Below are 12,500 nucleotides of genomic sequence, written 5' to 3'. Positions count from 1 at the left end.
TCTTGACTCACCTGTCCTTCATCTTGTCTCTTTACTCACCTGTCCATCTTGTTTCTTTACTCACCTGTCCTTCATCTTGTCTGTTGAGTCACCTGTCCTTCATCTTGTCTGTTGACTCACCTGTCCATCTTGTTTCTTTACTCACCTGTCCTTCATCTTGTCTGTTGACTCACCTGTCCTTCATCTTGTGTCTTGACTCACCTGTCCTTCATCTTGTCTGTTGACTCACCTGTCCTTCATCTTGTCTGTTGACTCACCTGTCCTTCATCTTGTCTCTTGACTCACCTGTCCTTCATCTTGTCTCTTGACTCACCTGTCCTTCATCTTGTCTCTTGACTCACCTGTTCTCCATCTTGTCTCTTGACTCACCTGTCCTTCATCTTGTCTCTTGACTCACCTGTCCTCCATCTTGTCTTTTGACTCACCTGTCCTCCATCTTGTCTCTTGACTCACCTGTCCTACATCTTGTCTCTTGACTCACCTGTCCTTCATCTTGTCTCTTGACTCACCTGTCCTCCATCTTGTCTCTTGATTCACCTGTCCTCCATCTTGTCTCTTGACTCACCTGTCCTTCATCTTGTCTCTTGACTCACCTGTCCTCCATCTTGTCTCTTGACTTACCTGTCCTCCATTTTGTCTCTTGACTCACCTGTCCTTCATCTTGTCTGTTGACTCACCTGTCCTTCATCTTGTCTCTTTACTCACCTGTCCTTCATCTTGTCTCTTGACTCACCTGTCCTCCATCTTGTCTCTTGACTCACCTGTCCTCCATCTTGTCTCTTGACTCACCTGTCCTTCATCTTGTCTCTTGACTCACCTGTCCTTCATCTTGTCTCTTTACTCACCTGTCCTTCATATTGTCTGTTGACTCACCTGTCCTTCATCTTGTCTCTTGACTCACCTGTCATCAATCTTGTCTCTTGACTCACCTGTCCTTCATCTTGTCTCTCGACTCACCTGTCCTTCATCTTGTCTTTCGACTCACCTGTCCTTCATCTTGTCTCTCGACTCACCTGTCCTTCATCTTGTCTTTCGACTCACCTGTCCTTCATCTTGTCTCTTGACTCACCTGTCCTCCATCTTGTCTCTTGACCCACCTGTCCTCCATCTTGTCTCTTGACTCATCTGTCCTTCATCTTGTCTCTTGACTCACCTGTCCTTCATCTTGTCTCTTGACTCACCTGTCCTCAATCTTCTCTCTTGACTCACCTGTCCTTCATCTTGTCTCTTGACTCACCTGTCCTTCACCTTGTCTCTTGACTCACCTGTCCTTCATCTTGTCTGTTGACTCACCTGTCCTTCATCTTGTTTCTTTACTCACCTGTCCTTCATCTTGTCTGTTGACTCACCTGTCCTTCATCTTGTCTGTTGACTCACCTGTCCTTCATCTTGTCTCTTGACTCACCTGTCCTTCATCTTGTCTGTTGACTCACCTGTCCTCCATCTTGTCTCTTGACTCACCTGTCCTTCATCTTGTCTCTTGACTCACCTGCCCTTCACCTTGTCTCTTGACTCACCTGCCCTAAATCTTGTCTCTTGACTCACCTGTCTTTCATCTTGTGTCTTGACTAACCTGTCCTTCATCTTGTCTGTTGACTCACCTGTCCTTCATCTTGTTTCTTTACTCACCTGTCCTATATCTTGTCTGTTGACTCACCTGTCCTTCATCTTGTCTGTTGACTCACCTGTCCTTCATCTTGTCTCTTGACTCACCTGTCCTTCATCTTGTCTGTTGACTCACCTGTCCTCCATCTTGTCTCTTGACTCACCTGTCCTTCATCTTGTCTCTTTACTCACCTGTCCTTCATGTTGTCTCTTGACTCACCTGTCCTTCATCTTGTCTCTTGACTCACCTGTCCTTCATCTTGTCTCTCGACTCACCTGTCCTTCATCTTGTCTCTTTACTCACCTGTCCTTCATCTTGTCTCTCGACTCACCTGTCCTTCATCTTGTTTCTTTACTCACCTGTCCTTCATCTTGTCTCTCGACTCACCTGTCCTTCATCTTGTCTCTTTACTCACCTGTCCTTCATCTTGTCTCTCGACTCACCTGTCCTTCATCTTGTCTCTTGACTCACCTGTCCTTCATCTTGTTTCTTTACTCACCTGTCCTTCATCTTGTCTGTTGACTCACCTGTCCTTCATCTTGTCTGTTGACTCACCTGTCCTTCATCTTGTTTCTTTACTCACCTGTCTTTCATCTTGTCTGTTGACTCACCTGTCCTTCTTCTTGTCTATTGACTCACCTGTCCTTCATCTTGTCTCTTGACTCACCTGTCCTTCATCTTGTCTGTTGACTCACCTGTCTTCCATCTTGTCTCTTGACTCATCTGTCCTTCATCTTGTCTCTTGACTCACCTGTCCTTCATCTTGTCTCTTGACTCACCTGTCCTTCATCTTGTCTGTTGACTCACCTGTCTTCCATCTTGTCTCTCGACTCACCTGTCCTTCATCTTATCTCTCGACTCACCTGTCCTTCATCTTGTCTCTCGACTCACCTGTCCTTCATCTTGTCTCTTTACTCAACTGTCCTTCATCTTGTCTCTCGACTCACCTGTCCTTCATCTTGTTTCTTTACTCACCTGTCCTTCATCTTGTCTCTTGACTCACCTGTCCTTCATCTTGTTTCTTTACTCACCTGTCTTTCATCTTGTGTCTTGACTCACCTGTCCTTCATCTTGTCTGTTGACTCACCTGTCCTTCATCTTGTTCCTTTACTCACCTGTCCTTCATCTTGTCTGTTGACTCACCTGTCCTTCTTCTTGTCTATTGACTCACCTGTCCTTCATCTTGTCTGTTGACTCACCTGTCCTTCATCTTGTCTGTTGACTCACCTGTCTTCCATCTTGTCTCTTGACTCATCTGTCCTTCATCTTGTCTCTTGACTCACCTGCCCTTCATCTTGTCTGTTGACTCACCTGTCTTCCATCTTGTCTCTTGACTCATCTGTCCTTCATCTTGTCTCTTGACTCACCTGTCCTTCATCTTGTCTCTTGACTCACCTGTCCTTCATCTTGTCTCTTGACTCACCTGTCCTTCATCTTGTCTCTCGACTCACCTGTCCTTCATCTTATCTCTCGACTCACCTGTCCTTCATCTTGTCTCTCGACTCACCTGTCCTTCATCTTGTCTCTTTACTCAACTGTCCTTCATCTTGTCTCTCGACTCACCTGTCCTTCATCTTGTTTCTTTACTCACCTGTCCTTCATCTTGTCTCTTGACTCACCTGTCCTTCATCTTGTTTCTTTACTCACCTGTCTTTCATCTTGTGTCTTGACTCACCTGTCCTTCATCTTGTCTGTTGACTCACCTGTCCTTCATCTTGTTTCTTTACTCACCTGTCCTTCATCTTGTCTGTTGACTCACCTGTCCTTCTTCTTGTCTATTGACTCACCTGTCCTTCATCTTGTCTCTTGACTCACCTGTCCTTCATCTTGTCTGTTGACTCACCTGTCTTCCATCTTGTCTCTTGACTCATCTGTCCTTCATCTTGTCTCTTGACTCACCTGCCCTTCACCTTGTCTCTTGACTCACCTGCCCTTCATCTTGTCTCTTGACTCACCTGTCTTTCATCTTGTGTCTTGACTCACCTGTCCTTCATCTTGTTTGTTGACTCACCTGTCCTTCATCTTGTTTCTTTACTCACCTGTCCTTCATCTTGTCTGTTGACTCACCTGTCCCTCATCTTGTCTGTTGACTCACCTGTCCTTCATCTTGTCTCTTGACTCACCTGTCCTTCATCTTGTCTGTTGACTCACCTGTTCTCCATCTTGTCTCTTGACTCACCTGTCCTTCATCTTGTCTCTTTACTCACCTGTCCTTCATGTTGTCTCTTGACTCACCTGTCCTTCATCTTGTCTCTTGACTCACCTGTCCTTCATCTTGTCTCTCGACTCACCTGTCCTTCATCTTATCTCTCGACTCACCTGTCCTTCATCTTGTCTCTCGACTCACCTGTCCTTCATCTTGTCTCTTTACTCACCTGTCCTTCATCTTGTCTCTCGACTCACCTGTCCTTCATCTTGTTTCTTTACTCACCTGTCCTTCATCTTGTCTCTCGACTCACCTGTCCTTCATCTTGTCTCTTTACTCACCTGTCCTTCATCTTGTCTCTCGACTCACCTGTCCTTCATCTTGTCTCTTGACTCACCTGTCCTTCATCTTGTTTCTTTACTCACCTGTCCTTCATCTTGTCTGTTGACTCACCTGTCCTTCATCTTGTCTGTTGACTCACCTGTCCTTCATCTTGTTTCTTTACTCACCTGTCCTTCATCTTGTCTGTTGACTCACCTGTCCTTCTTCTTGTCTATTGACTCACCTGTCCTTCATCTTGTCTCTTGACTCACCTGTCCTTCATCTTGTCTGTTGACTCACCTGTCTTCCATCTTGTCTCTTGACTCATCTGTCCTGCATCTTGTCTCTTGACTCACCTGTCCTTCATCTTGTCTCTTGACTCACCTGTCCTTCATCTTGTCTCTTGACTCACCTGTCCTTCATCTTGTCTCTCGACTCACCTGTCCTTCATCTTATCTCTCGACTCACCTGTCCTTCATCTTGTCTCTTTACTCACCTGTCCTTCATGTTGTCTCTTGACTCACCTGTCCTTCATCTTGTCTCTTGACTCACCTGTCCTTCATCTTGTCTCTCGACTCACCTGTCCTTCATCTTATCTCTCGACTCACCTGTCCTTCATCTTGTCTCTCGACTCACCTGTCCTTCATCTTGTCTCTTTACTCACCTGTCCTTCATCTTGTCTCTCGACTCACCTGTCCTTCATCTTGTTTCTTTACTCACCTGTCCTTCATCTTGTCTCTCGACTCACCTGTCCTTCATCTTGTCTCTTTACTCACCTGTCCTTCATCTTGTCTCTCGACTCACCTGTCCTTCATCTTGTCTCTTGACTCACCTGTCCTTCATCTTGTTTCTTTACTCACCTGTCCTTCATCTTGTCTGTTGACTCACCTGTCCTTCATCTTGTCTGTTGACTCACCTGTCCTTCATCTTGTTTCTTTACTCACCTGTCCTTCATCTTGTCTGTTGACTCACCTGTCCTTCTTCTTGTCTATTGACTCACCTGTCCTTCATCTTGTCTCTTGACTCACCTGTCCTTCATCTTGTCTGTTGACTCACCTGTCTTCCATCTTGTCTCTTGACTCATCTGTCCTGCATCTTGTCTCTTGACTCACCTGTCCTTCATCTTGTCTCTTGACTCACCTGTCCTTCATCTTGTCTCTTGACTCACCTGTCCTTCATCTTGTCTCTCGACTCACCTGTCCTTCATCTTATCTCTCGACTCACCTGTCCTTCATCTTGTCTCTCGACTCACCTGTCCTTCATCTTGTCTCTTTACTCAACTGTCCTTCATCTTGTCTCTCGACTCACCTGTCCTTCATCTTGTTTCTTTACTCACCTGTCCTTCATCTTGTCTCTTGACTCACCTGTCCTTCATCTTGTTTCTTTACTCACCTGTCTTTCATCTTGTGTCTTGACTCACCTGTCCTTCATCTTGTCTGTTGACTCACCTGTCCTTCATCTTGTTTCTTTACTCACCTGTCCTTCATCTTGTCTGTTGACTCACCTGTCCTTCTTCTTGTCTATTGACTCACCTGTCCTTCATCTTGTCTCTTGACTCACCTGTCCTTCATCTTGTCTGTTGACTCACCTGTCTTCCATCTTGTCTCTTGACTCATCTGTCCTTCATCTTGTCTCTTGACTCACCTGCCCTTCACCTTGTCTCTTGACTCACCTGCCCTTCATCTTGTCTGTTGACTCACCTGTCTTCCATCTTGTCTCTTGACTCATCTGTCCTTCATCTTGTTTCTTGACTCACCTGTCCTTCATCTTGTCTCTTGACTCACCTGTCCTTCATCTTGTCTCTTGACTCACCTGTCCTTCATCTTGTCTCTCGACTCACCTGTCCTTCATCTTATCTCTCGACTCACCTGTCCTTCATCTTGTCTCTCGACTCACCTGTCCTTCATCTTGTCTCTTTACTCAACTGTCCTTCATCTTGTCTCTCGACTCACCTGTCCTTCATCTTGTTTCTTTACTCACCTGTCCTTCATCTTGTCTCTTGACTCACCTGTCCTTCATCTTGTTTCTTTACTCACCTGTCTTTCATCTTGTGTCTTGACTCACCTGTCCTTCATCTTGTCTGTTGACTCACCTGTCCTTCATCTTGTTTCTTTACTCACCTGTCCTTCATCTTGTCTCTTGACTCACCTGTCCTTCATCTTGTCTCTTGACTCACCTGTCCTTCATCTTGTCTCTCGACTCACCTGTCCTTCATCTTATCTCTCGACTCACCTGTCCTTCATCTTGTCTCTCGACTCACCTGTCCTTCATCTTGTCTCTTTACTCAACTGTCCTTCATCTTGTCTCTCGACTCACCTGTCCTTCATCTTGTTTCTTTACTCACCTGTCCTTCATCTTGTCTCTTGACTCACCTGTCCTTCATCTTGTTTCTTTACTCACCTGTCTTTCATCTTGTGTCTTGACTCACCTGTCCTTCATCTTGTCTGTTGACTCACCTGTCCTTCATCTTGTTTCTTTACTCACCTGTCCTTCATCTTGTCTGTTGACTCACCTGTCCTTCTTCTTGTCTATTGACTCACCTGTCCTTCATCTTGTCTCTTGACTCACCTGTCCTTCATCTTGTCTGCTGACTCACCTGTCTTCCATCTTGTCTCTTGACTCATCTGTCCTTCATCTTGTCTCTTGACTCACCTGCCCTTCACCTTGTCTCTTGACTCACCTGCCCTTCATCTTGTCTCTTGACTCACCTGTCTTTCATCTTGTGTCTTGACTCACCTGTCCTTCATCTTGTCTCTTAACTCACCTGTCCTTCATCTTGTCTCTTTACTCACCTGTCCTTCATATTGTCTGTTGACTCACCTGTCCTTCATCTTGTCTCTTGACTCACCTGTCATCAATCTTGTCTCTTGACTCACCTGTCCTTCATCTTGTCTCTCGACTCACCTGTCCTTCATCTTGTCTTTCGACTCACCTGTCCTTCATCTTGTCTCTCGACTCACCTGTCCTTCATCTTGTCTTTCGACTCACCTGTCCTTCATCTTGTCTCTTGACTCACCTGTCCTCCATCTTGTCTCTTGACCCACCTGTCCTCCATCTTGTCTCTTGACTCATCTGTCCTTCATCTTGTCTCTTGACTCACCTGTCTTTCATCTTGTGTCTTGACTCACCTGTCCTTCATCTTGTCTCTTAACTCACCTGTCCTTCATCTTGTCTCTTTACTCACCTGTCCTTCATATTGTCTGTTGACTCACCTGTCCTTCATCTTGTCTCTTGACTCACCTGTCATCAATCTTGTCTCTTGACTCACCTGTCCTTCATCTTGTCTCTCGACTCACCTGTCCTTCATCTTGTCTTTCGACTCACCTGTCCTTCATCTTGTCTCTCGACTCACCTGTCCTTCATCTTGTCTTTCGACTCACCTGTCCTTCATCTTGTCTCTTGACTCACCTGTCCTCCATCTTGTCTCTTGACCCACCTGTCCTCCATCTTGTCTCTTGACTCATCTGTCCTTCATCTTGTCTCTTGACTCACCTGTAATTCATCTTGTCTCTTGACTCACCTGTCCTTCATCTTGTCTCTTGACTCACCTGTCCTCAATCTTCTCTCTTGACTCACCTGTCCTTCATCTTGTCTCTTGACTCACCTGTCCTTCACCTTGTCTCTTGACTCACCTGTCCTTCATCTTGTCTGTTGACTCACCTGTCCTTCATCTTGTTTCTTTACTCACCTGTCCTTCATCTTGTCTGTTGACTCACCTGTCCTTCATCTTGTCTGTTGACTCACCTGTCCTCCATCTTGTCTCTTGACTCACCTGTCCTTCATCTTGTCTCTTGACTCACCTGCCCTTCACCTTGTCTCTTGACTCACCTGCCCTAAATCTTGTCTCTTGGCTCACCTGTCTTTCATCTTGTGTCTTGACTCACCTGTCCTTCATCTTGTCTGGTGACTCACCTGTCCTTCATCTTGTTTCTTTACTCACCTGTCCTTCATCTTGTCTGTTGACTCACCTGTCCTTCATCTTGTCTGTTGACTCACCTGTCCTCCATCTTGTCTCTTGACTCACCTGTCCTTCATCTTGTCTCTTTAATCACCTGTCCTTCATGTTGTCTCTTGACTCACCTGTCCTTCATCTTGTCTCTCGACTCACCTGTCCTTCATCTTATCTCTCGACTCACCTGTCCTTCATCTTGTCTCTCGACTCACCTGTCCTTCATCTTGTCTCTTTACTCAACTGTCCTTCATCTTGTCTCTCGACTCACCTGTCCTTCATCTTGTTTCTTTATTCACCTGTCCTTCATCTTGTCTCTTGACTCACCTGTCCTTCATCTTGTTTCTTTACTCACCTGTCCTTCATCTTGTCTGTTGACTCACCTGTCCTTCATCTTGTCTGTTGACTCACCTGTCCTTCATCTTGTTTCTTTACTCACCTGTCCTTCATCTTGTCTGTTGACTCACCTGTCCTTCATCTTGTCTATTGACTCACCTGTCCTTCATCTTGTCTCTTGACTCACCTGTCCTTCATCTTGTCTGTTGACTCACCTGTCTTCCATCTTGTCTCTTGACTCATCTGTCCTTCATCTTGTCTCTTGACTCACCTGTCCTTCATCTTGTCTCTTGACTCACCTGTCCTTCATCTTGTCTCTCGACTCACCTGTCCTTCATCTTATCTCTCGACTCACCTGTCCTTCATCTTGTCTCTCGACTCACCTGTCCTTCATCTTGTCTCTTTACTCAACTGTCCTTCATCTTGTCTCTCGACTCACCTGTCCTTCATCTTGTTTCTTTACTCACCTGTCCTTCATCTTGTCTCTTGACTCACCTGTCCTTCATCTTGTTTCTTTACTCACCTGTCTTTCATCTTGTGTCTTGACTCACCTGTCCTTCATCTTGTCTGTTGACTCACCTGTCCTTCATCTTGTTTCTTTACTCACCTGTCCTTCATCTTGTCTGTTGACTCACCTGTCCTTCTTCTTGTCTATTGACTCACCTGTCCTTCATCTTGTCTCTTGACTCACCTGTCCTTCATCTTGTCTGTTGACTCACCTGTCTTCCATCTTGTCTCTTGACTCATCTGTCCTTCATCTTGTCTCTTGACTCACCTGCCCTTCACCTTGTCTCTTGACTCACCTGTCCTTCACCTTGTCTCTTGACTCACCTGCCCTTCATCTTGTCTCTTGACTCACCTGTCCTTCACCTTGTCTCTTGACTCACCTGTCCTTCATCTTGTCTCTTGACTCACCTGTCCTTCATCTTGTTTCTTGACTCACCTGCCCTCCATCTTGTCTCTTGACTCACCTGTCCTTCACCTTGTCTCTTGACTCACCTGCCCTTCATCTTGTCTCTTGACTCACCTGTCCTTCATCTTGTCTCTTGACTCACCTGCCCTCCATCTTGTCTCTTGACTCACCTGTCCTTCACCTTGTCTCTTGACTCACCTGCCCTTCATCTTGTCTCTTGACTCACCTGCCCTTCATCTTGTCTCTTGACTCACCTGCCCTCCATCTTGTCTCTTGACTCACCTGTCCTTCACCTTGTCTCTTGACTCACCTGCCCTTCATCTTGTCTCTTGACTCACCTGTCCTTCATCTTGTTTCTTTACTCACCTGTCCTTCATCTTGTCTGTTGACTCACCTGTGCTCCATCTTGTCCCTCCTGGTTCTGGTCCAGGACTCCACAGTGGTCTGCAGACGTGGATGTTCTCGGCGAGGTTGCGTCGACTGCTGTCCAGAGTGTGTGACACACGTGCAGGTGGAGGACGTGAAGTACTGCAGGGTTCGGAACAAGATCTACCGGGTGAGTCGGGTCGACCCGGTCTGCTCCGCCCTGGTCCGGGTATTAAGTCTCGGTGTTGACAGTGTGTGTCCACAGGACGGCGACATGTGGTCTTCAGTGAACTGCTCGCTCTGCGTCTGTGATGATGGTACCATTGTGTGTCGACCCAAGAACTGTGTCGCCATCAGTACCTGCCCCCCCGTGAGTGACCTTGACCCCCGACCCTAACACATCCACTAAAGCTCCACTCTGTCTGCAGAACAAGATCCTCAACAGAACCGGCTGCTGTCCGGTCTGCACTGAAAGTGAGTAAGTCTTTCTTCTCTCACTTGAACCGGATCAGTACCGCAGGGTCTGCAGGTTCTGACCCGTCACCTTCTGTGCAGAACCAGGCGTGTGCACCGTCTTCGGAGACCCGCACTACAACACCTTTGACGGTCGGACCTTCAACTTCCAGGGCACGTGTCAGTACGTCCTGACGCAGGACTGCAGGGGAACCGGAGTTCCAGGCTCAGAGTCCAGCTTCATGGTAAACGAAGAAGATCATGGCCAGACCTTGTCCCTGATGCCGATCTCCCGGTTCTGGTGTCAGGTTCTGGTGAAAAATGACGCCAGACGGACTCGCTCCTTCTCCTGGACTCAGTCGGTGGAGGTCCGACTCGGCTCTCTGGTGCTCGGGCTGCACCAGCACCTGACGGTCCGCAGGAATGGAACCCGTATATCTTTGCCGTACCACGGACCCGGAGTCCACATCGACCTGGACGGGTACCTGCTGAGACTCACCAGCATCGCAGGTTCGTGGCTCAGAGACGTTGAACCAAAGCTCTTGGTGACAAGTCCTCTCTGTGTGGACCAGGTCTGGAGGTCACGTGGGACGGGGACAGTTTCGTGGAGGTGGTGGCGGCGCCGCACCTGCGCGGCCGCCTCTGTGGACTCTGCGGGAACTACAACGGCCACAAGCGCGACGACAGCGTGGGCGGAGACGGAAACTTCAAGTTCGAGGTGGAAGAGTTCGCCGAGTCGTGGCGAGTCGAGAACAACCAGGTGTGCTCGCCCATGGTTCCCGCTCGCCGCCCCCCCACCCTCCTGTGTCCCGCCAGTGTCAAGGTCAAATTCCGCGCCCACAGGGAGTGTCAGAAGCTCAAGTCCTGGGAGTTCCAGAAGTGTCACCGCCTCGTGGACTTTAGGGAGTTCTACAGGTGAGGATTGGTGGTCGTGTGATTGACAGGTGTGTCTGCAGGTGTGTGATTGACAGGTGTGTCTGCAGGTGTGTCTGCAGGTGTGTGATTGACAGGTGTGTCTGCAGGTGTGGGATTGACAGGTGTGTCTGCAGGTGTGGGATTGACAGGTGTGTCTCTGCAGGTGTGGGATTGACAGGTGTGTCTGCAGGTGTGGGATTGACAGGTGTGTCTCTGCAGGTGTGGGATTGACAGGTGTGTCTGCAGGTGTGGGATTGACAGGTGTGTCTGCAGGTGTGTGATTGACAGGTGTGTCTGCAGGTGTGGGATTGACAGGTGTGTCTGCAGGTGTGGGATTGACAGGTGTGTCTCTGCAGGTGTGTCTCTGCAGGTCGTGTGTGACGGACATGTGTGTGATTGACATGTGTGTGATTGACAGGTGTGTCTCTGCAGGTCGTGTGTGATGGACATGTGTGTGATTGACAGGTGTGTGATTGACAGGTGTGTCTCTGCAGGTCGTGTGTGACGGACATGTGTGTGATTGACAGGTGTGTGATTGACAGGTGTGTCTCTGCAGGTCGTGTGTGATGGACATGTGTGTGATTGACATGTGTGTGATTGACAGGTGTGTCTCTGCAGGTCGTGTGTGATTGACATGTGTGTGATTGACAGGTGTGTGATTGACATGTGTGATTGACAGGTGTGTGATTGACATGTGTGTGATTGACAGGTGTGTCTCTGCAGGTCGTGTGTGACGGACATGTGTGTGATTGACATGTGTGTGATTGACATGTGTGTGATTGACATGTGTGTGATTGACAGGTGTGTCTCTGCAGGTCGTGTGTGACGGACATGTGTGTGATTGACAGGTGTGTGATTGACAGGTGTGTCTCTGCAGGTCGTGTGTGATGGACATGTGTGTGATTGACATGTGTGTGATTGACAGGTGTGTCTCTGCAGGTCGTGTGTGATGGACATGTGTGTGATTGACATGTGTGTGATTGACAGGTGTGTCTCTGCAGGTCGTGTGTGACGGACATGTGTGTGATTGACAGGTGTGTGATTGACATGTGTGATTGACAGGTGTGTGATTGACATGTGTGTGATTGACAGGTGTGTCTCTGCAGGTCGTGTGTGATGGACATGTGTGTGATTGACATGTGTGTGATTGACATGTGTGTGATTGACATGTGTGTGATTGACAGGTGTGTCTCTGCAGGTCGTGTGTGATTGACAGGTGTGTGATTGACATGTGTGTGATTGACAGGTGTGTCTCTGCAGGTCGTGTGTGATTGACATGTGTGTGATTGACAGGTGTGTGATTGACAGGTGTGTGATTGACAGGTGTGTCTCTGCAGGTCGTGTGTGATTGACATGTGTGTGATTGACATGTGTGTGATTGACATGTGTGTGATTGACAGGTGTGTCTCTGCAGGTCGTGTGTGATTGACATGTGTGTGATTGACAGGTGTGTGATTGACATGTGTGTGATTGACAGGTGTGTCTCTGCAGGTCG

The 12,500-nt window shown here is 47.7% G+C and overlaps 1 protein-coding gene across 2 annotated transcripts in view; it reads left to right on the top strand.

The window, feature by feature from the left end:
- bmper (BMP binding endothelial regulator) overlaps positions 1-12,500 on the top strand; it is a 24,993-nt gene that overhangs the window by 10,280 nt on the left and 2,213 nt on the right. Inside the window, exons 9-14 of one of the 2 annotated variants that reach the window (XM_087812182.1) lie at positions 9,702-9,827; positions 9,903-10,007; positions 10,066-10,111; positions 10,193-10,335; positions 10,399-10,600; positions 10,663-11,005. In XM_087812182.1, the coding sequence (XP_087668308.1) occupies positions 9,702-9,827; positions 9,903-10,007; positions 10,066-10,111; positions 10,193-10,335; positions 10,399-10,600; positions 10,663-11,005 (965 nt within the window). Of the gene's footprint in view, positions 1-9,701; positions 9,828-9,902; positions 10,008-10,065; positions 10,112-10,192; positions 10,601-10,662; positions 11,006-12,500 lie in introns of both variants that reach the window. The other variant, XM_087812181.1, reaches the window with a different exon arrangement.

This window comes from Callionymus lyra, chromosome 17 (assembly GCF_982586985.1).
Source record: "Callionymus lyra chromosome 17, fCalLyr1.hap1.1, whole genome shotgun sequence".
NCBI classification, from domain to species: domain Eukaryota; kingdom Metazoa; phylum Chordata; class Actinopteri; order Syngnathiformes; family Callionymidae; genus Callionymus; species Callionymus lyra.
This window is presented reverse-complemented; position numbering and strand designations above follow the sequence as displayed.